This window comes from Phoxinus phoxinus, assembly GCF_949152265.1.
Source record: "Phoxinus phoxinus genome assembly, chromosome: 9".
Classification (NCBI taxonomy): Eukaryota; Metazoa; Chordata; class Actinopteri; order Cypriniformes; family Leuciscidae; genus Phoxinus; species Phoxinus phoxinus.
In genome coordinates this window covers 14343466-14369747 of record NC_136884.1, presented here as the reverse complement: position 1 = coordinate 14369747, position 26282 = coordinate 14343466, and the positions used below count along the sequence as shown (strand labels likewise).

Genomic DNA, 26282 nt, shown 5'->3' with positions numbered 1-26282 from the left:
GTGTTATCTGGATAAATTAACAGTGACTGCTGCATTATTTGTGGAAATTCCCTAAGCTTTCATTTTTTTTCTGCTGCAACAGGACAAATTTTAAATCTTAAAATCTTATTAGAGTGCTCTACTACCTTGAGTAGCTCAAACAGAATGTATATTGCAGCAGACACTTCCAAAAGACCACGTTGAATTTTTGTTCCCGCCAGTCTAGTTTGTTGGTGAGGAAATTATCTCGCTCCTCGTTTTAGAGGTTAGGATTTTTGTTTAAAGACTGGAGCGTTGTCAATTCTTCCAGCCCAGAAACCGGCAACCTTTCGGTGGTATGCCCATACTGAAGCTCTAAACCCCAACCACACTACCCATACAATAAAAACTAGGCTGATATGTATGAGTGTGTGCATGGGGGTGTGAGCAAGCTGGAGGCCTGTGTGTGTTTAAACCCTGATGGCTGTCTCTTTCGGCACCATTCAGGGCAGCCCGGCAGAGGAGTCCCATCGTCACAGCGCAGGGGCTTCCTGCTGCAGAGCTCTGAGAAACAAGGAGGTAAACCTACCCCTTCATATCCTGAACAACCCCCAACCCACTCCCCTGCCTGTTACTGTACAGGAGAACCCACACACTAACCTCACTGTCCTGTGCTCACTGACCCCATGCTGAGACTGAAGTCCAGGCATGCGACCCTCAGTCACTCAACATGGCCCACCTCAAGACACCCTCGTGTGGTATTTGTTGCCGATCTTTTTGGTAGGACATGAGAGAGTACAGAAACTGTCACACACACACACACATACACACACATGCCACCTCTCACACCCTGGGGGTGTCTTATGTTTCCTCTTGAGTAGAAGAGAAGTGTCCCATTTCTCTCTTTTCCCGCCTTTGCTGCTGGCTATGGCCTGCTGATTGCACTAAGTGGCTAGCTGGGTTCCCAACTGTCAGCCAGAAAATAGACTCAGCCTTTCTCTGTTGTCTTCTTTCCTCCTTCCTTTCTGTCTGTCAATCATGTAGACGCGTGAAGAGAGGAAGATGGAGGCCATTCTGCAGGCGTTTGCTCGTATGGAGAAGAGAGAAAAGCGGAGGGAGCAAGCGTTAGAGAGGATCGGCACTAAAGGGGAGATTGGTGGACGCAGCGATATTAAGGAAGAGCCCCCTACTACACCTGAGGCTGAACCTCCTGTCCTGTTACAGGTACGTAACCTTCAATGATGCACACATGCAAGAATTGCTAAATCCATGGTGCGTTTTCTTGTACAACTGAATCTGAATGCGAACAGCAGTTACGAACCAAGTCATTTACTTTTGGAACTTTTAAATATCCATTTATTTTAACTAAAATAAAAACAGTAATATTGTGAAATATTAGTATAACTTTTCTATTTTAAAATGTTATTTATTTGTGTGATGGCAAATATGAGTTTTCACATTTCTTGTTATCAATGTTGAAAACGATTGCATCACAGTTTCCACAAAACATATTTAGTAAATTTTTTCAGAACTCTTTGATGTATTGAAACTTACATTTTAAAAGAACAGCTTTTGTATAATATAGAAATCTTTTGTAACATTATAAATGTCTTCACTGTAACTTTTGATTAAGTTTAATGCATCCTTGCTGAATAGAAGTATTTATTTATTTCAACAACAAAAAATGTACCCCAAACTGTTGAACTGTAGTGTATGTAAGGAAATTATCTTTTATGCAAGTGTGTTTATTCCTCCTGATTGTAAAAATTCAAACAATTGTTCATTGTTTTGACCTTTAGCCCTTGCTAGAGGTAGTAAAGGAGGAGCCTGGTCTGAAGCCAGCAAAGGTGAGCCGCAACAAACAGAGGAAAAGCTTCTCGCGGAATCGCACTCACATCGGACAGCAGAGGCGGCGAACGCGCACGGTCAGCGCCTGCTCCGACTTGCCACCTAATTCCCCTGGTGAGGCTTTAGAGCCCTTAACAGCAGAGACTCTTGATGGAGAGATGCCCTTGGCCCCTGAGGTTGAAGCTCCCCCGCCACATGCCCCTGACACCAGCCCACCACACAGCTGCTCACCCGCCCCAGCATGCCGCAGTGGACAGAAGTACCCCAAAACTAAAAAGGTAGAATTCCTCACCATTAGCTTCCATGAAATGCATCTCACAAACTGTTTGTTGTGAGTTTTATAACTGCGTATTCTCTTTCCCAACAGCACTTAGTGAGCGAATGGATGGGTGTTGATAAACAGGAGCTGGGAGCTTCGCGGACCCCGGAACCTCCGCCTGAGAGGCCATTGCGGATCAGTAGTGATCCTGAGGTCTTGGCCACACAGCTGAACTCTTTACCGGGCATGGCCTGCAGCTCACATGTCTACAGCACGCCCAAACACTACGTCCGCTTCTCCTCTCCTTTTCTAGCCAACCGTAGCCCTAGCACTCCCGGAGTGCCCACGGGACGGCGACGCTCGAGAGAAATGCCTGAAACGCCACCTACCACTGGCTCCTGCAAGAAGGTAACATTGCTGCATTATACAGAGATGTCAGCAAGTAACATATTGATATTGCTCATCATTGATTTTTGCCCCTCGAAAGATTAAAATAGTCACCTGGTGGATGATATTAAAGGAAAAAAATCGAATTTCAGCTCAAACCCACTTTAATATTCACATTGAAGCGACTATATTCAGGATAGCAAGTTTCTGGTCTAACTCCATGTGTTTTGTGTAGCGTTGGCTGAAGCAAGCTTTAGAAGAGGAGGGTTCCACCAGCCCAGGTGGAGGGTGCCCTTCTCTGCTGATGCCTAGTGAGAGCCCTCTCAGCCCCTCTATAAACGGCGAGTCCTACAGCCCTCTACCCCTCAATGGCAGTTGCTCTCTACCAGGTGGGTCAGCAGTCCTTGTCCAACTGAAAGTTCATTTTCTTAAAGCTTGTCTAAAGCTGATTGCAATCTTACTCTGTCCGTGTGCTTGCAGAATTGCCTACCCCGTTGAAGAAAAGACGCTTATGTCCGCTTGATCCCTGTATGTCGGAGACATCCACCCCATACGGGTCTCCTTGTGCCACCCCAACCCGAACAGAGTCGATAGATGCACCAGGCACACCCCTGCTGCTAGCCACGCCTCCTCGACCACGACCAGAGGAACCCAGTACTGAGCCCTCAACACCCGTGCAGATTCCCAACCACCCTCTGCCACAAGAGGTAAGACCACATCTGCAAAGTTGTTGACTTTAAGTGGCCAGTGTTGTTGCTGTAGATATGCCTGAAATTTCAATAATAATAAAATCTTGATGGAAATTTATAGAATGAATATAATTCTGTACTTAAAATATTTAATTATTAGAAATTGCTGTTTGTGAGTGTAATCTCTGTAAAATTATACTTAAAAAAAAAAAAAAAAAAAACTTTAAAGCCTTGTGGACAGTGCTCTGGCATATAGCACAGTAGCGCAACCCAATTTAAAGTCCCAGCTCGAGGTCCTTTTCTGATCCTGTTCCCCTCTCTCCTCCCATTGCTTTCTGTCTCCTCTGCACTGTTCTTTCCAAAAAAAAAGGCAAAAAGCCAAAAATATAACTTAAGAAGAACCCTAATCTAGTTATCGTGAACGAGAAGTAGTGAAAATGTTTTGCCCAATATTTAATAAAAATGATTACCAAAATATTGATATCAGAAACCTTATAGATTATTATGACAAAGCTGTTAATATTTAATTGAACTGACACAAGAGGGCACTAACACTTTTGCTATTGGCCAAGTGGGCACAGTTATTACTAGTTGTGATGGTCATAAAATGATTGGTCACTTCTGGCCAATTGATTTGAGTCATTATTTGGTGAAAGGCAACAAAATGATCAAGAAATCTCTAAATCTTCAGAGTGAGTCGTCTATGGATAGCTCTCCAGATGGTAGCCGGAGGCCCAGTACACAAGATGTGAGTTCACTACTTAAAGATTCTACACCTGCTAAAGAAGTGTTTTGCTGGATTTTTCATCACCACATCTAACACATCTTGTTGTCTTCTGTCAGGTCGAGCGGCCTCCTTCGCTGTTGGCATCTCCCACCGTGAGAAATGCGGGCTCTGATTCGGCTCCACAGGAGTCTACAAAATCTATGGGGTCTCTGAGTCCTCAGCCCTCCCAAGCTGACCCCCAGGATGCTGTAGTAGATGAAGGCATCGAGGTTGATGCTGGTGGTTCAGAAGCTGCCTCGGCACCTGAGACGCCATCCTCATCTTACCCTCCTTGGATGAAGAGTCCAGACCGAGGTGGCCTCTCGTTTTCCCCAGTGAACTCTAATCTGAGAGACCTAACCCCTTCTCACACCCTGGAGATGGGGGCGTATAGGCCAGATTCAACCTCCGCTGGCCCCTTCAGTGAAGCGGCACCCTTCTATCCCTGCAATGAGGAAGCAAGTGGCGTGACCTTTACCCGCTCATTGAGTGGGGAGGGCGCAGGGGAGGGAGGCGCTGCAAAGAACCCACAGAAGAAAAAGGTCTGTGTTAAAGCGTTTGCCAATTGTATAAATGTAAAATGATTTGTTTTTCTTTTTCCAAATTCTTTATCTGGTAATCTCATCTGAAGAAACAACTGAAAAATTCAAATTTGTTTGTCAAAATATTATGTATGCCATTTATTCAAGTAATTAATTTACTGTACCAATGTTCATGTGTTGTTAGGTCTCTCTCCTGGAGTACAGGAAACGTCAGCGTGAGGCAAGGAGAAGCGGCTCCAAGGGAGAGTGTGGATCACCTGTTTCCACAGCACCACCAGTAGACGTTTTCCCTGTCGCTGTGGAGATGCCCTTTGAGCCACCTGTTCTCGCAGCAACACCAACCCCCAAGACCCCTCAGCCTAGCGAGGAGTCAGACGCCCAACCTCAGGGGGAGAGAGACGGAGAAGGCCAGTGGTACGTCCCTAAAGAATTTCTGTTCCTTGACAATGAGCTCTTAGCCTGCATTAGCATAAGCTGTATTTTGACTTCTCTATGGAGATATGAAAAAAGTCCGGCAAATGCTGCAGTTCAGAATTAATTAAAAATTATAACATTTAATTTACAGGACATCTTCCACATCAGTAGAGCAGGCCAGAGAGCGAAGCTACCACAGGGCCTTGTTGTTGAGTGACCATCGCAAGGATGCAGGTAAGAACAACCTTGGACATAATGTTGGATTGAGATTTCCAGGTTTGGAGAACTGGTAGTTGATTTGTGCTTCTAGGTGAAAGTACGATAATTCTGATGAAATGTTAAAATTTCTCAAACGACAATCATTGTGTCAATGTAACCATTATGCAGCGAGACAAAAATGTGACCACTAGACTACCTTTTCCAGACATTTAGTCGACTAAACAAAAACAGAACAAGCTTGATTAAAATTTGATAACTAAATACAACATTTGACACTAAAAAAATAGCTGATGAAATTATCACTTCTGCAGACTTCAGTTCCGACCCTGCCTATAACTCTGAACCCTGTGATTCGCTGGTTCAGTTGTGTTTGATTTGGGATTGGGGTCTGCAGGATGTTAGCTTTCCAAGAACAGGGTTGGAGACCCTTGGTGTATCCAATAATAATTCCAGGGGTGTCTAATCCTGCTTCTGGAAGACCACTTTCCTGCAGAGTTTAACTCCAACCTTAATTAAACACTGAAACAGGTGATCGATGTCTTCAGGATTACTATAAACTTCCAGATAGGTGTGCTGGAGCAGGTTGGAGCTAAACTCTGTAAGAACATGTCCCTCCAGGAGGAAGACACCACTTAGGTGTCCTAAACAATTGGAGAAATCATGGAAATGCCTTGATCAAAAGGTGTGGGAACACTGGTAAGATCTTCTGTAGTCTTTCTTTGAATTAAAATACCTTCTTTGTCTCGTTTTCAGACAGTGGGGAGTCAGAGGGTGGCGACTCCCAGGTGAAGGAATGTCCTTCTCCTAAGAGCTGCAAGAGCCCATCAACACATGCAGTAAGAGTTTGCTTCTCTCAATGCAATATTCTATTTTGGCAACATTCGAATTTTCAGCCAGCAATTTGATGTCATCATAAACCTTTTTTTTCTATTTACAGCCTTGTTCTCCAGCACCCCAGACTGTGTCTCGGCCATCCAAGGAGGAAGATGTTGAAGCACAGCCTCGTGGTCCTGCTCAGCCTCAGCCTCAGGCACTGTCCGTCCAGCAGTCCAGCACCAAGAGTCCGAGCTCCAAACCAGCCGCTCTGACGCCCAGCAAGCTCCACTGCGGGCCCTCCAACACCTCGCAGAGTCACTACGCTGGACCTTCGCTCATGCACTCTCCCAAAGCGCAACCCCAAGGTTCACCTTACCGTGGTCAGCGAACGTTCCTGACAGCTCAGCCTCAGAACCAGCCTCAACCCCAGGCTACGTCTGGCCCGGCCACTTTCCCTCAGTACAACCCCCAAAATGCCCCACCTCCGCCACCTCCTCCTCCCCCAGCTCCGCCCACCTCTGCTCCCTACTTCCCTGCTCAGTCTCCCACTGCTGCTGCACCGTTCCCTGCGTTCAAGCCTACTGTGGCCTCACCCTTTCCTCCCGGTTCCCAACCTCTCCTGCAACCCCATCATGCATTGCATTACCAAAGTAGTGCTGCCCCTCCCCCACCACCCCCTCCTCCCCCTCCCCACCCGCAGCCTGGCCCCACTTTGCTGCATGTCAATCTGCAACCTCCCACGATGCAGCAGCAGCATCAACTCCTCCTGAACTCTGCCCCACCCCCACCTCCTCCTCCACCTCCTCCTCAGGGACAGAGTTCCCAGCAGCCTCCACCTAATAGTGGCACGCTCCTGTCAATCAAACAAGGACCACACCCGCCCCTTCCACCCCCTCCCCCTGCTCCATCCAGTAACGCACCACACCCTTTTCAGAACATTGGTGGCTTTCAAACCACTCTACTTCACCAGTCTGCACCAGCCAACCCCTCAGTAACCCCTTCCACCTATCAACAAACTGTACTACCCCCTCCGCCTCCACCACCTCCTCAACAAACTCCTCCCACACAGACCCTGCCCAATTCGAGTGTCTCGCAGATCGCTGGCGGTAACAGAGGACCTACCCCTTCAGCTCCTTTCCACAGCGCCGGCTACTTGGGCACAGGATGGCACTAACCACACCCACTTAACCCCGCCCCTAGACGAACTCTCTTAGAGAGGGGCGGAGCTACATCGTGTAACATAGGCAACACAGCACCACTGTAAATATTTTCTATGTACCTTTTCACAAAGGATAATGAAAACCGGTGGGGGGGAAAGGGTACATTTTAAAAAGAAAAACAAGAAATGCAGAACTGTAAAAGTAGTGTAAAAGATGATGGTTAATGAACCCTGGTGCTCATCACTTACCCAGAATCCCCCACACCTCTCTCCTTCCCATAACCTTGTACTGCCATCCTGTCTTTTCCAGATGTCTTTTTTTACTTTGAATGTTTTTATTCATTTTAATCGCCTTTTCTGGTCTCTTCCTGTTGGATCCTTCCTCTATCCTCCCAGTGCAATGCAATGCAATGGGACATTCCAGTTTCCTCCTTAGCTTTCCCTACTCTTCCCGTCTCTCACTGTTTTTTCACTCATCAGTTATTTGTTTTATCTAGTGGCTCATTATATAGCAAAAAGGTTTTGTATAGAGAAAAAAATACAGAATTATTATTTTTTTTATTCCTCCATGTAACAAAAATATCTGTGCACCGCTGCAGAAATTCAGAGGAGACCTTTCCGATAGGCCGCTTCACTGCCCAGGAGACTGCACTTGTGTGAATGAGCGAGTCTGTGTGCATGAGTGTCTGATTTTAAGCGGAAGGGAGCGTGTATGCTTGCATGCCACCCGCATCTGTGTGCATATTTGAACAGCACGCGAGAGGCGGAAGGCAAATAAGACACAGACAGATGCGTGCTGTTCTCTGTGGCAGCTTTAGAAAGAGAGGTCCTTCCTGTTGGGGCAAGCGGTTTATTTTTGAATATCAATGGTTATTTGTAGAAAGTGTAATTTAATGTATAGGTGGTTACTCCAGCTTTCTCCAGAAACAGTTGTAAATATTGGCTTCTTTTCTTTTCTATGCTTGTATAATTCGCTCCCATCCCCATTTTGGAATATGGTTGTAAATACAAGCGCTCTTGACAAAAACGCTGAATGTTTCTGTGACTGTAGCACTATTTTTATTTCCTCCTCTCTGGTTTATTTTTTTTTTTTACTGTTTGTGTGTGAGTGTATGTGTGTGAGAAGGACAGAGGCTCACAGACACAGCACTGGTTGGCTATTTTCATGGTTCATTATAATAAATCACTGTAATGACAGTTTTATACCAATTAAATCGTCTTGTGTTTTACTGGGTTGGGGAACTGGGGTGTTTATATGCCCCTAATGGGAGTTTTCTTTCACCATGAAGGACTCGGGATGAAGAGATGCTGCATGCAATGAAGGTTTGAAGATCAGACTGCTGTTGCTGAGACTTTTCTAAAGGTGTCTATTTACTGACCACTATTGAAGTTTGGCATTGAAAATCTAATCCAAAAGTTGCTTTTTTTCCCCATTATCATCTGAAAAACAGGTTTTGCTTAGATCAAGCAGAACAAAGGCAAAGATAATATGACCAGTCAGAGTTAAAGGTGCTATGTGCAGTTTTTCTACTAAAACTAATCCATTTTTTATTGCCTGTGTGTGAAGGGGTTGTAATCTCACAATAAAATGACCACTTGGCGGGTTTTGCTATTACCTCTGAAAGCAAGTATTCCTATTTGTGGAGGTTCCGGGTCGGATTTGCCGCGAAATCCAGTCAGTGACGTGAGACCTGCATGCGCGCTCCCGAACCTCTCGCCTCATCTACTGACTTTGCACTCAACAGCGACGACACTGCAACTTGATGACATGGAGTCTGCTAATACAAAGAAACGACCAGTACAACACAGACTCCAACACAAACTCCACATAATAATAAAAACTAAAAAAGCACTCGCTTGTAAACGTATTGGTTGCAATCTGAAACATCACCGCTAGATGCCGCTGAAAACTCCACATAGCCCCTTTAAGAAGGTCTATCGGAATGAATAAAGAGAGAAAGGTTACTTGACCAATCGGAACAAACTCAGAGAGGTTAGAAGACCAATCAACATCAAGCCAGAGATTGATGACATTGTGCACACCTTTGTCTGTTGTCTTGCTATGGTGTGAAGATCGAGAAGCTTTCAGGTCAGTAGGCTATTATTCTAGGGCCAGTGCTCTAATATAGATTCAGGGGAGTCCCCAAGGTATTTTTATTTTAATAAAAATAAATGACAGGTCTTTTTAGATTCACACAGTGGATACTGTAAATTTCATGAATTATTTATGTGATCACTGATCGATGTTTATTCAGAATTGGCTAGTTGTCATGTACGTCGCTTTAAAATTTCTCTCTCTGTATTTATCCACTCCAGGTTGGGGCTTTTTGTATTCCGTACATAAATTGGAAACAGGCTTACTTTTTCCTCCTTTTTAATGAATTTCATTATTAACATCCCAACGCTGAGAGGTGTTTAGATGAGTATAAAAAATATGTGCTGGAAATTTCGCAATTCGGCACTCCAGTAAAGTCACGTCACGTTCATTTATATAGCACTTTATACAATATGTTGCTTTAAACCAAACAGCTTTACAGTATTAAACCATAGACTAAAAAAATGTATTAAACACGTGGCACAAGCACACGTGCACCGATAGACTCTGGGTGGTTTAAACACCTCCCCTTTTCGTCTCTGACTATAGTGCTCTTTTTGCAAGACATTTTTTTATATTAATTATTTAAATTTGGCCCATGGATAACTGCATTTAAAGGATGGGTGGGCAATTTATTTCGGAGAGGCTAGCAATATCAAGCTGGCTTTAAAAGCACAAGATTCCACCCTCCCTTCAGAACACTCTTCAAAGCCACGCCTCCTTTAAAACACATGACCGCGCACAGCCAGAGCAGAGTCTGCAAAGCCACAAGACGGTGTAAAATTACCTCGTGTCTCAAAGCAATACTTGACTGGAGCACATAACATTACAGTAATAATGATTGTAAACAACAGAGCTCAGCCTTATACCACCTGACTGCTGTAGATTCGGTGTTGATAGTGTTGCAGTAGAACGTCACGGGTTGCCATCTTGTAATAATGGTTATGGCATGAACAGCATAAGCTCATTGTTTTGGTTCAGGAGGAACCATTAAAGGCAGCTACTGTTTGTTTGTGGCGCTCTGTGACTGTCTGTCTACAACTTTGCATAGCCTTACGGAACAAGCTGATGATGGGTGATGTCTGCGGGAGCAGGTGAACAGAGATATGGAAATACATACATTGACAGGCAGGTCAGGTCAGACATCCTATTATTGCATTCAGAACGATTGTAACGTTTTTGAGGAAAAATGTTTGGTCATGAGACTTCCATAGAAGATGTATGTAATTTGTTTTTATATTTTGACCCCTTTGATAATTAATTGCTATCAGGATGTGAAGAGAGTTTCAACCAGTATAACAAAGTGTTAATGAAACACATTGCCTACCCCATCTTTTAAGTTATAATTCTGCGAGACCGCACAAGCCCCTGCACCCCTCTTTTACATCACGCAAATTGAGCAGAGTAGCTTAGCCTACTGGTGACAGACAGGTAATGATAGTTTTTTTAAACCCTAAGCTTCGGCGTTGTTTTTTCAGTTCTGTCAAATTAAACCATGATTAAAATACATAGGCTAGTGTCAGCCTAAATTAGGCAATAGCCCTCCATTAAGCTTAACCACAAGCAAGCGAGTCATTGTGCAGGGTCGGAAATGCCACCATGAATAAAAATGCCCAGAAAATTCAAGATATGAATTGTCACTGTACAAGATTTTGTCTTTTATATCACATGATATAGTTAAGCAATATCACACCATGAAAAGTGCAGTTTTCCCGAATATCACGCGGTTGCAAATGTAATATTAATTTTAATACAACAGTTCATAAACAATAAATTGATATTCATTTACATTTTTAAACACAATCATGTCAATTTTAGACTGTTTATGTTCTAATCTATTTGACCAATGATGATATTAGTTCCAAACAAAGCAGAACAGTTCTGTCTCCCTCGCCAGTTTGAAAGAATCGTGAATGAACGATTCTTTGACAAGACTTGCCACCACGTACTGGGTTTAGTTTTATAGAAATGTATCATATATAGAAAAATATCATTTCAGTCTTTCCAACATTTCATATAGGCCTACAATCTAATACTCATGCAACTGTGTGAAGACATCTAAATAATAATAGTATAATAAATAGTCATTTCTGACAGTAATGCAAGACATTGATGTAGCTCGTTTACCAATTCCAGCACAATGCCAACAAAGGACATGGTTATTTATTTATTTAAATACGTTCTACAGTATGTAACTAACTTAATTTGTATAGTTATTGTGAAAGGGGTGCCCTTTTTTTCCTGCTTGAGCTCCTTCCCTCCAAAATGTCAGTGCACGGTCCTGCCAGGGGTGTCCAACCCTGCTCCTGAAGAGAGACAAAAACACACTTGCCTAGAAGTTTCTGGTAACCCTGAAGACCTTGATTATCTGGTCCAGGTGTGTTCAATTATAATTGGAGCTAAACTCTACCGGACAGTGTCCTTCAAAGAGCAGGATTGGACACCACTGATCTAGTGTGACAAAAAATAAGATAAATCCGACTGCTTGTTCTTTACAACAATGCTCAGAATAAAATATCTTTAGCAACACTTGTCTTGACTTTAGTCTGTAGAGGTAAAATCTTTATTCGTTAATGTGGGTGAATTGTCTTTAATGAACTTTTATAGCTAATACATTTTAATGGTGTATTTACATCATTTTCTACATACAACATCTGACAAGACAGACACCCAATAAATAAAGCAAAACATCTTTTCTTTCACTTTTCTTACCCCTCAGAACTTCATCCAGTATCATCCAAACTCTTCATCTGTCCAAGAAGGGAAGGAGTGTTGGCGTTTTGCTTTTTTGAAGCCACATCCTCCAGGTTTTGTCATGACATTTTCTTTTTGATTGGCATTCGTTTATCTTGGTGGGACAGAATGACTATACCAAGAGTACAGAACGGTACCAAGCTGAAAACATCATAACTATGGCACACATAACTATACAGCACCAATACTGCCGAGAAGTAAATATTGAATTAGAGACATACAGAAATTCAACATATACACTCAATACATAATACTTAAAACACTCTCCTACTTCTGTATATACTTGGCTTGTGCACAGTTACTAATGGCATAGAAGTCTGCCCCTAATTTTGACACTTATTTTTTAAAATATATTAACAGTGAACCTTCTGTTTACGTACCCCTTTAAACAATGTTGGATAGCATTGTGGTGAAATAACTGTACATTTGAAACCCGATAAATGATCACTTGCATGTAAATTGGCTCTCAGTAAAGTGGTCATGATTCAGTGTCTCTTTTTGTCTTTTTTTTTCTCAGGGCTGATAGTGACAGAGAAAAATACTAACAGGCTAGAAATGTCTGTGTTGCAGCTTTGTGCCGGAGTGTAATCCCACAATTCAAGCCTGTGAACGTTTTCTTCTATATTAGTATACTTGGAGAATTCAGTCAAATAGAACAGTGTTTTACAGTAATTCTTAAATCCCAAAATATTAACATTATTGTAATGCAGGCCTAAAGAAGAGGACACGACGTAAAATAAATAACTTCTTTTTTTATTTTATTAATCCAAGTCAGTTGCTTCTAAATGGTGCATTAGCTGCCCTATCATGTTAGTAGCACAGGACACTGTAAATCAAACTAGAATAGGGATTTTTGTTTATTTGCAATTCCAGGGAGTGAAGTGAAAAGAAGGGATATGGACAGAAAAGCAGTGAGTTCCCAACTCCATTCACCCTGTTTGAATCCTTTGCTTTAACGTTTTTTTTCTTTCTTTTTTTTCTTCAAACCGTTGCAGTCAGGCTTCCTGCCCTCAGGATGATGGGTAAAGCTGGATTGTGATTTCACATAATGATTTTCCTTAAACGAGACAGAAACACCTGAAAACAGATCAAAGGGGCGTTTTACTGTAAATTCACAGTATTATACATGAGAGCTAAATATGAGTTCACCCAAAAATGTTATTCTTTGACTTTCATTGTATTGAGAGAAAAAAAAACATGAGGTTGAGTAAATGATGTCGAAATTTTCACAAATTTATGAATTTATTTATTCTGGCTGAACACAGAAGAAGATATTTTGTATAATACGAGTAACCAAACAGTTTATGGGCCCCATTGACTTCCATAATATGGAAAAAATATATACTATGGAAGTCAATGAGGCACATCAACCGTTTGGTTACCAACGTTCTTCAAAAGTGTTAAAAGAAGAAAGAAATTCATACAGGTTTGGAACAATTTGAGGGTGAGTAAATGATGACAGAATTTTCATTTTTGGGTGAACTATCCCTTTAAAGTAATAGAGACTCACCTGAGTGTATCTGGCATCTATGCATTTCCACTCTCTGTTGAGAAAAAAAGAGAAAAAAGTTCATTTAAATCGAAATTAAAGCAAAAATCACATCTTAAATCCTTAGTAATTTCCAAACGCAGCAGAAAGATCCTGTCACAGTTGATAAATACATTACATTAAATAGACTTTTTGTTTGTTGTTTTCTTACATAGCCAGCTGGGGGGAAATATAACCAGTAATTTCCACTAGATGGCACCAACACCATCATGTGCCATCACAAAAATATGCCATTACAAATTCTGTTTCTGCAGAATTATTAAGGAGAAGCGAATTGCTCATTCATCATTAAACAAACACCCCTAATCACCATTTGCACAACTCGTCAGTTTCATAAACCTCAACACATCCATAAGTATCCTTCATTGCCATTATGTATTATCAAAAATAATTGTAATGGACCAGAGTTTCTTGGAAAAGGAGTCCATCTTTCATTTAAATTCATTATATGAAGCTTTTTATAGTCCATATCCATAAACAGCGTTTTGTTCCAGGTGTGCTGTTCAGCATAGCATGGGTTCCAGCTGATGCTGTGCCTGTGATTAATATGGACGGGCTGACAGGAAGCTGTGTAAACAGTCATTAGTAATTCATGGCTGGGTCCAGAGCCCCAGGCTTCAATTAACCTCAGTCTATGCTAAATTCTACCTTTCTATCTTTCCTCCACTTGTTCTATTCCCTCTTCTTACACGTTTCTTCTTATATCTCATTCATATTCACAGCTCTATCATCTGATTCTCTCCTTAATGATCATCGCTCTGTCTTATTTTCTCAGGTTGGTTTGCCCTCGATTGATCTGGCTCCCTCTGGCTGACTGGCTCCATCTCGTAATGAATGAATTGGACCGACTGGCACAACAGCTGCACGTTATCATTTATGGGGAGAAATGGAGAATCCAGTGTGTAATGCTCAATTTATGTAAATTATGCATTTTGTGATTATAATTAAATCATATGATGTCTGTGTATCTAAAATACACAAAATTAGCCAAGCCAATTCTGCATTCTTTCACACTTCTGTTTCATTTTTCCTCTTTTCTTTTTTTAATATTTCAAAATTTTATTGAAGTTCATCTCATGTTACCAAATTTGGTCATATTCACAATGCTAACATGCAATTTTGACCCCATGTCTCTTAGCTTTGAGCCTACTACACTATATGCTTGTGGAGTCTTAAAAGTTTACGAAATTAGTAGATAAACCATTCCTGAAGAACAGACCACAGATATTGATGACATAATTTTGTTTGCAGGGATGTATCCAAACGACACTGGTACCATCTGTAACTGACTAACAATAGCAAGTAGAAGATCATGGTCTTCAAAAGCGATAACACTTGGATTTCACAACCAAATTGTGTTTTCATCAAAGGTACAACTCAGAAATTTCATGCATAATAAAATATATTTGCGAATTAGTTTTGTGTATAACCTCATTTTTTTCAACAACTCTTTCAATTATTTTGGACAATAAGAGGTTACACACAAATTTTTACTCAATTTGACAGAGATACCTCTGAAATGCATACAGATATCTCTCCCATGGTAAGACAACACAAAGACAAAGTCATATCTTACTGTATATCTAACTTACTAGTTCATCTTACAGTCTTCCAGCAGATCCTCAGACATGAGTCCATCCTGCCTGTTGCCCAAAACGAAGGCCAGGAAAGAGAGAATAAGTGCGTCCAGGATTCCCATAATGGCCAGGATGTACGCCCAGCGCACTGAGCATGCTCCGATGGTGTATTTATCCGTCCCTTCTCCGCACATCCTCTTCACCTCATCAGCATCCCATCCGTCAGGATATATCATGCAGCCCAACACCAGACACCCACCTGAGAGAGAAAGCGGGCGTTTTTAGTTCTCCAGGTAAAAATAGTTATATGGATTTAATCAACAGCAGAATTCATTTCTGTACTCAAGTGATATGATAGATGGCGCTTCTAGAGTGTAAGCTGGGGAACAAAATGAGCTCGGATGAAAGAAGTCATGGAAGTTTTGTTTGTTCGATTTTGACATGGCTGACAGCTGAGATTAATGAGGAGAGAGGTACCGTAATACCGGACGAGCCCCCAATTTATATTCGCATACAGACACAAAGCTCACTCTGTTTACAGCTGCTATGAGTCATTTTTGAAACACTTGCACACCATACAAAATTAACTTGATAGTTTGTTTTCTGAAGGAAATGTGAGTGATTCTTGCCCGTGTAAAACACACAACCACAATGTTGCTGCTGTGGGCGGTGGCTATGCCTTGGTTGCTTGGGTTTTCGGGTGGTTGCTTACTGGCTCAAGTAAAAAGACTCGACTTCAAGGTCTTCATTATATTCTGGTCCCTATATAACCCCCCTTCCAAAAAAAAAAAGTCTTGATTCATTGTCCACCATTGTTCAGGAAGTCCTGCGTCAAAGGTTTGATTCAGGTGTGTTTGTTAAGGAACAGTTTGTACTGTTGATGTGCTGTCAGGAACAGGGTTGAGAAACACTTGTCCAGTTTTTGACAGCTCATGAGTTGCGTTACCCTTCCATTACTACATATATCACCTGGCAAGCAATAGATCTGACCTCAGATCAGCAGCAGCTGTGGGCGCCTACATCATCCCTGATGAATTGAGAATGGAAAACTGCATTTTTCAGGAGTATCAGACAGGGCCTAGTCATGGTAAATCCTGAAAGACATTGTGCTGAGAAAGGTGAATGCATGTGCCAGATTTGATGCATTGATGGTGTTCTGCAGGTACAATCCATTACACAAGAGGAATCATTTATAATGTCATCAGGGCTTCTCTTCAGTTGCAAGACTTTAGGTGCGTTCACGCCATGTTGTCATTACCGTAATGATTTTGAACTTCAAAAATCCTTCGCGTGCTTGTAGCACTTGTAATTACAAAAGTGTAAACTTGTAATTTTCTGAGAGATATGACTTGTGTAAGCAATGTTAAAGTGTGTTCAACTTGAAGAGACACTGTGCAGACCAATCGGTGTATGACATTTGATGCTAGGCTTAATCGTACTTAGGAGACAAGACAAACACCACAATGGGATTTCTTTTTTTGAGACCCGACTTTAAGTTGGGGATGTGTTAAAGAAGTATTGGGTGCAGTTGAGAACAAACACTGTAGGTAACACTAGCCCTGTCCCAAATGACCCCCTAAACACTCGCTGTGTTTCTACAAATCCACACTTTCGTGCCGTAACGCCGCTTTGACTGTCGGAAAGAAGTCTGCTGTGGAGATTGCTTCAGTGCGGGCTCGGCAAAAGTGCGCGTCAAAGGCACATATCGACCGCGCGTGGGACCCTACAGTCTCATGGACTTGACGGACGGTCTCCAATTCTGCTTCTAGAGCGCCACCATCCTGCAGAGTTTAGCTCCTGCCTGGGAGTTTGACTCATTTAGCTAGTTTATGAGGCGACAGGCTTCCGCGACCAAGCTACTGTTCATAATTTTCTGTGGCAATACGAAAATGGTAAATAAACAAAGCATCAGTTACATCTTTTGCTCTTCATTGTGTTGCTTTAGTGACAAAAAGCTTCCTGCCATTGCAAGAACGTGAAAAGAGAAAAAACTATGAAATTGCTCAACTGTTTATTCCGCCAAAATCACTTAAATGCAAATCATTTAGTAATTACAATGTCAGAAACCATAAGTAGGAACTTCCCAGCAGGACTTGAAAGCAGCATAACTGGTTGAATGGAAGACAGTTTTACATTTACATTTTAGCATTTAGCAGACGCTTTCATCCAAAGTGACTTACAAATGAGGAGGACAGTAGAAGCAATCCAACCAAATGTTTTAGCACAGTCAGAAAAAAGAAAAGAAAAAGAAACTTAAACGTGTGCAAGTAAGAAGAAAAGTGGTATTATCAGAGTAAGAAAAGCTCACATTACGGATCCTGCCAAACGAATCGAGCATGATTTACACATCTCCTATTTTTCTTTGTCACGCAGTTAGTTTACGATTTAAAAAAAACGCTAGATAAATGGCCAGTCACTAAAATCCTTTTCCTACATCCTATACCTCTCTCGCTTTAATCTATTGGCTTGTGTCTAATAAGCAAAACTTCAAAAGACATTCATCATCATTATACTAATAGCCATCAGCAGTATAGTAATCACATTAAAGCTGAGAGCCAATCACCCGCATCCCTGCGTCCACAGTTTATTTTCACTGCAGTCACTCTAGCGGGTTCACAGGTTTCTCCTCGGGGCTTTTTATGGCAGTGCCACTAAGGCTGTCACTCGTGTAACCAGCCGTCCTGCATTCGTGATTGTCTACTAAGTTCTTATGGTTGTCGCACCGTGTCCTATCCAGGTGCGACATGGCAAGTTTTCAAGGAATTTGCACACTAAAATGTAAAATGCTGCACGACACAACACTATCACAACCAATCAAAACATATTAGATGTTTAATCTACATTTATGTGGAGAAGGATTTTGGACCAATGACATTTCAGTGTGAGATTTCATTTAAAATGTAAAAAGAAAACAAATGGTATATTTCCATGCCTTCCAACGACTTCTGTCCACTTCTGACTATCAATGGTGCAAGTTTGGGCGAGAACCAGTTTTTTTTTTACCACAGATGTGGCCTTATCCACTCTAATAAATTTTTGTTTGAAAACGCATCTTTTTCTCTCCATTTTGGCTTTCCGTCCACACTGAGACATCGTTTTTGTCCTGCGAAAACTGAGCTTTTTGAAAAGGCTTTCCCAAGTGGATACACAGAACGTTTTCACGTTGCAGTGTGGACTGTGCAAATGGAGCTATTTGAAAACGACGACGCCTGTTTAGTCATGTGACGCATATTGAACCTATACATAAGATATGTTTGTTTATACTGCTATTGTTTGTGCCTGTTGTGTGCCATTCACTTTCACATTGTTGCTAAAGGTATGTTACTTTGCACACTCTTCATATCATCACAGTCCTGCAAAGATGACAGAAATATACTTGCAATTGCTGTCCTGCAGCAAAACATGAGAGCAGTTGCGTTTTAGACCAAACATATAATGGTGACTGAGTGCGACCTGGACGCATCAGTGAATGATAAGATATTTTGATATCTTGATAAGAGATGAGACATATTTAACTATGTCTCATCTCAGTGAGCTTTTATGAGGTTTTAGGTGTTCGCTGTAAGGTGAATTTAGCGTTTTCCGACGTTTCAGTGTGGATTAGAAACTTTTGGAAATCAAAACGCCGTTTTCAAATGTGTCCGGATTAATGTAGACGTAGCCGAAATGTTTAGGAAACTTGTTTGGAAACAGTTGTTTTTGCAAAACTGTTTGATGGCAGCGCAGAAGTAAAGGTTGCCGAGTGTATTGCTTTAAAACTGACCATATTCATGGACACAGACGCACATTATGTGGGAAATGCTTGTAAATAATTGAAAACATCAGCATTTTCTCTCATTACACATCCTCTCCAGAGCCTGCAGCACTGCACCACACACATATACTAATGAAGAGGAGCGCTTCAGCTAAACCTTTCAATGTTATCGAAGAGACACACACAGCTGAGCTCTGATAATGAGCTGTCCTTATCTCAACCATCTTATGAAAGACAAGTTGTCTTTTTCATCCCATTTTTATGTAATAGATGCAGCAGAATAGATTATGGGAAAGGCAACCTCGTGGTTCTGTACTATCTCTAGCTCTTTTCTAATAGATTCGACTGCGGTTGCATTGTGAGGGCTTTGATTTTGCTGGCAGCGAGCACTCATGCTGCATCTGGGTCAGTGAGAGTGCTCTGAATGCAGATGCTGAGAGTGTCACATCCGAGATGTGTTTGTAGATAGAGGCTATAAATAAACACGGAGGATTCTGCGTGTGAGAGAACATGCTTCCGCAAGGAAAGATACATTTGTGATAGCCTTCTCCGCGCCCTTAGTCTTTCGTCTTCTCTGCACGTCTATTTTTCATGCTATCCTGTAATCTCAGCCGACGATTTATCGATGACGGCCCTTGCAGGGAGGATTAGGTGGTGTCCAGAACACAGGGTGTTAAAATATACAGGCTGTCCCTTTCAGAAATTATTCACCCAGACATTTACATTTTATCATCATTAACACACCTTCATGTCTTTCCAATCTCATATGGGAAGGGGGGAATGTAGTTTCCAAGAGGAGATGTTTTGAAGAATGTTCATGCTGCTCTTTTTCCATGCAATGGGAATTTCTATAAATGTAGTCTATATCCGTGGTTCCTAACCTTTTTTTCCAGGAGACCCCTATTTTAACATCCAAAATCCTTCAAAATTGTACCTGACCCGAGTTCAGTAAATAATCTCTTTAGAAGAGAATTTGTCATCCAAGAGCTCTGCTTCTAAATAATCCACATCCTCCTCCTTTGTGGTGATTGGATCCATTACCCATGTGCATTTGGGAACATGTTCATCAACATCTGAACTTCATGTCTTCCTGTAGCAGTTCCATGCGACGAAAACTCTTTGCTCAAGGATTTAGGTAAATTTCCCTCAGCCTCTTTGAGAAGAGATGGAAAGCGTTTTACACCCCATTTCATCAGTTTACTCTTTATGAATTCCACTTCATGCACAAATGCGTCAATGATTTCCTTGTATTCCAGTTCGTTTGCATTCGCGCTCTCTTCATGTACTTGTTTGTTTCGTATAGACTGAAAATATCAGCCAGGAATGTTCTAAAAAGAAATTAATTGGCCATTTCTTCAAGCATTTCTGGTTGTTCAGTCTCAGGAACTCCTTTATTTTTCTTTGTTCAATTAAACAAGTTGACTCTTGGCCCCTTGAAAGCCAGCACACTTCGGTATGAAGGAGGAGGGTCTGGTGTGCGGCTCATCTTCACACAGCTCCACAAAGATGTGTTTGTTCACCGGATGGGCTTTAATAAAGCTGACGACTTTAAAAACTGTCTTGAGACTTTGGCTGAATCCAAAATCGCCCCCTAAACCCTCATTCACTATTCCCTACTTTAGTCCACTAATACTGTTCACTTGAAGGATTGAATGAAAAAGAGAGAGCGAATTCGGACAGCTGTTGAGCGTACATCGGTTGTACACTCGTTATTGCAGTGCAATGTGGGATTGAATAAGTGCACTCAATAACATCCACTATGGTTTCAGACACCACTACAAATGGCTGTCCCCTCAAATAGTGCCCTAGTTGATGGTATAGGGGGCGGTTTTGGATTTAGCCTTTTTTTACTCATTACAGAGATGTTTGTTGACCAGGGCTTGGCAGTGGTAAATCATACAGTGAAACATCTGGTCTACTTTTAAGATACCTTTATATTGTTTTCTGTCATTTTGGGAGCTAGAAAGCCCCAGTCTCTATTCACTTTCATTGTATGAAAAGAAAGATTGGACACTGTAAATATGAACATTCACCAAAATATCTGCTTTTTTGCTTTATGGGTATTAAAAAAAAACATAATTATTTGTAATGACATGAGGGTGTGTATATGATGACAGAATTTTCATTGTTGTGTGAACTATTTCTTTAAGTACTCAACCTTACATTTGTATACAAGTTAGCAGTGAAGGATGGAAGAAAAGTTGACTTGGCATTTGTTTGAAAATGTCTTTGCATCCCACCAATGGGAGGATGTGGGAAGGATACAAGATGGATGGAGAGAGGAGAAGATAATGCAAGGTTGAAAGACTTCATGTCTCTCCTCGCCTCTTTCTCGCTAAGCTGCCGTTGTTTGCTGCTTAATGTATTGTCAAGGCAGGAATAGAATAGAGCCTCAGGGTTTGTGTTTCATCCTGAGAATGGTGGCTTGTTGTTTTTCCTTGCAGTAAAGGTTTTAAGTGGTGGGAAAGCATAGAAGTAAAAGAGAAAAAGAGTGATACGGAGAGGAAAAAACACCCCAGTGCATCCATGGTAATGTACAACTCTTGTGATTCAGCAGTGAGACACTAGCTCTTCTCTAAAACCTAGTGGGGTGCCTACCTATTTTAGGACACCAGCGCTCCTCACGCTGTTCCAAAAGGTAGACAGCAACATTGTGTTGCCTTACAAAATACTATCAGGTGTGTTATTTAACACACCTACATCTGATTCAGAGCATCTGCCCATTAGGAGAGAGCTCCCAAGACCAGGATTGAAAACCACAGTATTAGAGCATTGCAGTGTTAGCTTAGCAACATGCTAACATCAAACTATACTGGAAATAATTTAATAAGTTGCTGTGTTTGTAGAACATTTCAAATCAGTCACTTATGAGGTTACATTTATACAGTTAAGAAGATGCCTAATAGTCGATAGCAAAATAGCTCACTCAGTTTTTAAACCGAGCTAAAAGCACATATTTCACACTAGCACTTTTGGAGCTTGTTTGACGTCAGATTTCGGTTATTTGGATGATGTGAACGCTGTTTTCCAAACTCGGTTGTGCAGACCATATACACCTATACAGTTTGCTGCTGATATAAACGCAATTGTACTATATCACAGAAGTGAACAACTATTGATGATGCATGATTTGGTAAAACTGTTTGTTGTGTGTGTTTTCACTCAATTTATTGACAAGAAGGACTGACATGCTGCAAGCAGAGCAAATGTAAAGGCCCATCTCATTTCTGATTGGCTTCAGTCGAAATGCACTCTTGCGTTCTGTAGAACATTTGAAGTATATAGGCGGCATATTAAATGCAAATGATTTATGTGTTGTTGATGCTTTGGAAAAACTTAAAAAAGGGAGGTGAGCCACACTACATTTTGCTGTCGTCTTCTGCATTATCGTTACATAGAAACAAGGGTAAGCAGCTTTGATAATAAACCGTACCGTGGTTCAGACTAAAAAAATACAGAATTAACACCTTCCACAAACAATACAACCCAAGTTGTTCTGACCTTGGGTTCGGAACAAGCAATCAAAGCACCCTTAAATTCACACAGACAAACGCAATCCTGGGTGGTAATAGTTTGCAAACCACAAACTACCTTAGCATATGTACAACATTTACACATATCCAAGAACTCTGAATTGATTAATTTCAATCCATTTTTACAGCTTGGCACTGAATGTGTCTCATCACGTTGATGGAAATGCGTCAGTGGGAGTGCTGCAGAATCAATGCTTCTCTGTTACGGACATTGTGGGAGATTTGTTGCCGCTCCCTTGGGCGACAAGGTAAGTTGTAAAAATGATTGAAGATTAAATTTACAGGCCCGTGTCTCCCTGGGATGGTTGGTTTTTAGCAGCGGGAGCTCGTATCAAAGCTTATGTACGCATCCCGAGATATAAAATCATAACCACTGGCTAAATACACAGTGATTATTACACACCTCATCTATCTATCTATCTATCTATCTATCTATCTATCTATCTATCTATCTATCTATCTATCTATCTATCTAAGAATAATATCTGCGGTATGTAAACTACTTTTGCCAGTCTGTTTATGCCTATTACACTATTCGTTCACCTCGTCATGTAGGCATCTGTGTAGATTTAAGCTGTGCTTTCACGCATAACTGACGCAAGACAAATTTGGGTTCAACCAGCTTCAGACAAACATCTGTCTGAGACTGTGTGAATTAAAGCCTGGACTCCAAATGATGTGCCTCTCTGCTTTGACAGTGGCATATGTTGCATATCACAGGCTTGCATTTTCAACCTCAGACAGCGACACCGACTGTGGATTATTTCAGAACTAAGTTTCGCTAGGAGTTTTTGGTCTGCAGTGGATAAACACAAATAAGACATATTACTGTTGACAAATCAAATGTTTAAAATGGAACTTGGTCTAACTGCATACTGTGGAGTAAACACTGTGTGAAACTGCACACTTTAAATTTAAAGTACCTCACTTATTAAATTCATATTAAATATTAAATTCAGTGAATGGAGAAAATCCAGTGGTCACCTTGGTCCTTTTACATTTTTTGTAAAAAATATATTTTCGCATTCAGATGGAATAATGGTACAAATAGGAAATGCTAACAATCATGGCTGATAAGCATTATTACTTTTTAGTATGGAAGGTCAAGCCAACCTCATTGTAAAATATAGTATACAGCAAATGACCAAACAGTATGTTTACAGTGTGAAACTGTAAGAATAGAACTAAAGTATGATATTGTAGACATATTCAAGGCCATATTATAAACATAAATTACCTTAATTTGAATTGCGATGCAGTTAATGGTTTAATAACCCCTTTTAAAAAGGCAAAAAGAAACAAGACAATGTGTTTCAATGCAGCCTCTGAATTAAGACTGCATAAAAATAAAGGGTCTCTAAGAAAAGTCTAGGAGTTATTGTTCACGCCGCAACTGAGAGTAGGCTCTGAACGCGTGCCAGTTTTTTGGAGGGAGTTGCGTTGTCATGGAGATGCTCTCAGTCTTGTGAGGTGTTTGATAAGTGATGGGTGTGTTATTGACTGCATTGCTCCATAACTCCGCCCTCACAGGCAAACCAGGCCTGTCAGTGTAGCACAACTGACACAGAAAGCTCTTTTATCCCACCTGCTGTCCCTTTGGCTATTTTCGGAACGCAAACTACCATACTATTCTTACTTTTTCTGCATTATAAAGTATGCATACTGTGCACATATGCAAATTTTCTATATGCATGAAACACCCAGATGCCATCTGCGTTTGTCAGAATGTGCAATATACTATCACCGCATGCTGTGCCCAAAGCTTGATAGCAGTATTATTCTACATTACAAGATTTGATTGTTTAGAGGCTATTCTAAAACAGAATTGCACGTATGATTTGCAGATAAGACATTCCAAATATGCAAGGCAACAATCTCAGTGAAGAAATGCTGATGATAAATATATTTCATTTAATTAATACAGATTTATTTATTTATTAAAAACGACTACTAAACACACTAATGGATTAGCTAGATACACATTTAATGCTTATTAGAATATTACATTGCTTACTATTTACTACTGCAAACTATTCACTGAATACTGTTAAATATTTGTGAATATTTTAGCATGTGAAACCAAATGCGTTATGCAACAATAAATGTTTTGTAGTATGCAACATTGCTGTCACATGACTATGCCACTTTTACTGTCGATTTATCATGTCGGAAATGAAAACTTTGTTCTTTTGCTATTTTAATTTTCGGGTACAAAATTATGAAATGTAATTTTCAGTTTTGGGTACAAAATTATGAAATGTAAAATCGTACATTTTGTCATTCAAACAATAGTGTAGTAGTCTAAAAAACTTTTTTTTATTATTATTATTTATAGTATCCAAATAACTTTTTAGGAATTTTGATTGGATTGCATTTTTTAAATTGAATTAAAAAAAATGTGCAAAAAGTTAACAAGGCAACAATACTAAAAACAGACGACAAACGATCAAAACGATCCCCGTTCACATGGATCTGCTGAAATAACGACTACATTTACAGGCTTCATTATGCAATGCCAGGCGAGTAGTCGGCGATGTCGTTTAGTCAAGAATCACCCCCGTGAACACGTAATATGCATGTGCATGACATCACCGTTTAAAAAAATTCCCATTTTTGTAGTTTTTTTGTTGGTTTCAAAACCCGTTTTCAAAAGCTTGCGTTTTCAGACCCCCAAAACACTGTTGTCGTGTAAATGAACGGCCGAAGCGCATACAAAATGTTCCATATTCGGTTGAAAACAGTCGTGTAAACATACCCTTTGTTTCCATTTAAATAAACTTGCCATGCAGTAAGGTCATGTGACAAAAACGTAGCATACTACTGTTTAAAACATTTATCATTGAAAAATGCTTACTGTTTCACGTGCTATTTCTAAAATATCAGTATGCACTGTAACTGTGCAGTATTCAGCAAGCAGTGCACTAATATTTCATTCCAAAAATAGCATCTTTCTCTTTGTATGCTCTATGCATTATTGCAATTTATGTACATAATAGGACAAATCTACCCATATGTCCAAAAATACGGTGCATTATGCTTAACGTCTTGTTCACATGTAACCTCATTACCCTAGAGCTGGAGACTACATATCCCATAATTCTTTGGGGGCGGTGGAACTGTAAAGGTGATTGGGAACAGGTGGTCCAATTAATTACTGGCGAACACAAGCACACACGCCAAGTGTGGGCGGAAACTAAATGAGCGTGCCAAAATACAGATTTAACGAGAGGAGAGAGAGACGCTAACACTACAGGACACGCATCAAGCCCTTAACAAACAGTAAGAAAAAGCAAACAGATTAAGAGAAAAATCCTCTTTTATCGTTCTGATGCACTTATTCCAACCACACAAGCCGGATTGGCTCAGCAAGCCTATTTGGATAGCGACCAGCACGTTGTGTGTGTATTTGGCACAATCATGCAATACTATATGATAGCGGTTTCCTCTTCCCAGTTAGAAAACCAATAAGTTTTGAATCAGAACCCCAAGTATGTGAGTTTATTTAGCCCTGTCAAGCGCTCATTGAAGTGTCCGTGTGATGCTCGGTGTGTCTTGCCAAACGCAGTCCTCGTCTTCAATCTTCACTGCTTTGACAGACACTAGCTTTGCTTCCCCTCTCTGCGTTCTGTTGTATTAACACAGCTCATCTAAATTCAGAGATAATCTCTTTCTCTCAGGTTTCCCAGACTGTGTGACTGCACTCAGAGGAGGGAGCGTTTCTTTGAATATTCTAAGGGTGTCCTCTTTTCTTTCTCCGTGTGAGCTTGAGCGTTTGAAGTTGGCTGATGGGATTGTTTTAATATTCCTCAGATGTGGCGCAGAGCCTAAGAACGTTTTATCCTCGCTGCACTGTGCTGCAATTGGTGTGCGCTGGCTCTGTCTCTCAGATTAGATGCTCTACTACGGGAGCAGAGAGGGCTGATCAATGGGAGCCACGTATATATATATCAAATTGTAAATTGG

General features: G+C 40.9%; 3 protein-coding genes across 11 annotated transcripts in view; 2 read left to right on the top strand and 1 right to left on the bottom strand.

Moving 5' to 3' along the window:
- kmt2e (lysine (K)-specific methyltransferase 2E) overlaps positions 1 to 8268 on the top strand; it is a 30871-nt gene extending 22603 nt beyond the window's left edge. For 4 of the 8 annotated variants that reach the window (XM_079622217.1, XM_079622214.1, XM_079622215.1 and 1 more), the window contains 12 exons: positions 466 to 537; positions 1003 to 1182; positions 1758 to 2084; positions 2174 to 2473; positions 2688 to 2841; positions 2933 to 3159; positions 3833 to 3889; positions 3985 to 4449; positions 4634 to 4863; positions 5015 to 5097; positions 5836 to 5918; positions 6020 to 8268. In XM_079622217.1, the coding sequence (XP_079478343.1) occupies positions 466 to 537; positions 1003 to 1182; positions 1758 to 2084; positions 2174 to 2473; positions 2688 to 2841; positions 2933 to 3159; positions 3833 to 3889; positions 3985 to 4449; positions 4634 to 4863; positions 5015 to 5097; positions 5836 to 5918; positions 6020 to 7072 (3231 nt within the window). In that variant the 3' untranslated portion in view covers positions 7073 to 8268. The remainder of the gene's footprint in view (positions 1 to 465; positions 538 to 1002; positions 1183 to 1757; positions 2085 to 2173; positions 2474 to 2687; positions 2842 to 2932; positions 3160 to 3832; positions 3890 to 3984; positions 4450 to 4633; positions 4864 to 5014; positions 5098 to 5835; positions 5919 to 6019) is intronic. The other 4 variants (XM_079622218.1, XM_079622216.1, XM_079622221.1 and 1 more) reach the window with 1 other exon arrangement.
- A 3421-nt stretch (positions 8269 to 11689) lies between these two features.
- Positions 11690 to 26282, bottom strand: part of lhfpl3 (LHFPL tetraspan subfamily member 3) — a 42722-nt gene continuing 28129 nt past the window's right edge. Inside the window, exons 2-4 of the mRNA XM_079622434.1 lie at positions 15048 to 15291; positions 13417 to 13450; positions 11690 to 12983 (exon numbers count right to left, since the gene is read on the bottom strand). Of these exons, the coding sequence (XP_079478560.1) occupies position 13450; positions 15048 to 15291 (245 nt within the window). The 3' untranslated portion in view covers positions 11690 to 12983; positions 13417 to 13449. The remainder of the gene's footprint in view (positions 12984 to 13416; positions 13451 to 15047; positions 15292 to 26282) is intronic.
- orc5 (origin recognition complex, subunit 5) overlaps positions 15195 to 26282 on the top strand; it is a 47166-nt gene continuing 36078 nt past the window's right edge. The window contains exons 1-2 of one of the 2 annotated variants that reach the window (XM_079622431.1): positions 15195 to 15325; positions 22448 to 22567. The gene's annotated coding sequence lies outside the window, so the exon portion shown is untranslated. Of the gene's footprint in view, positions 15326 to 22447; positions 22568 to 25508; positions 25599 to 26282 lie in introns of those variants that run through there. The other variant, XM_079622432.1, reaches the window with a different exon arrangement.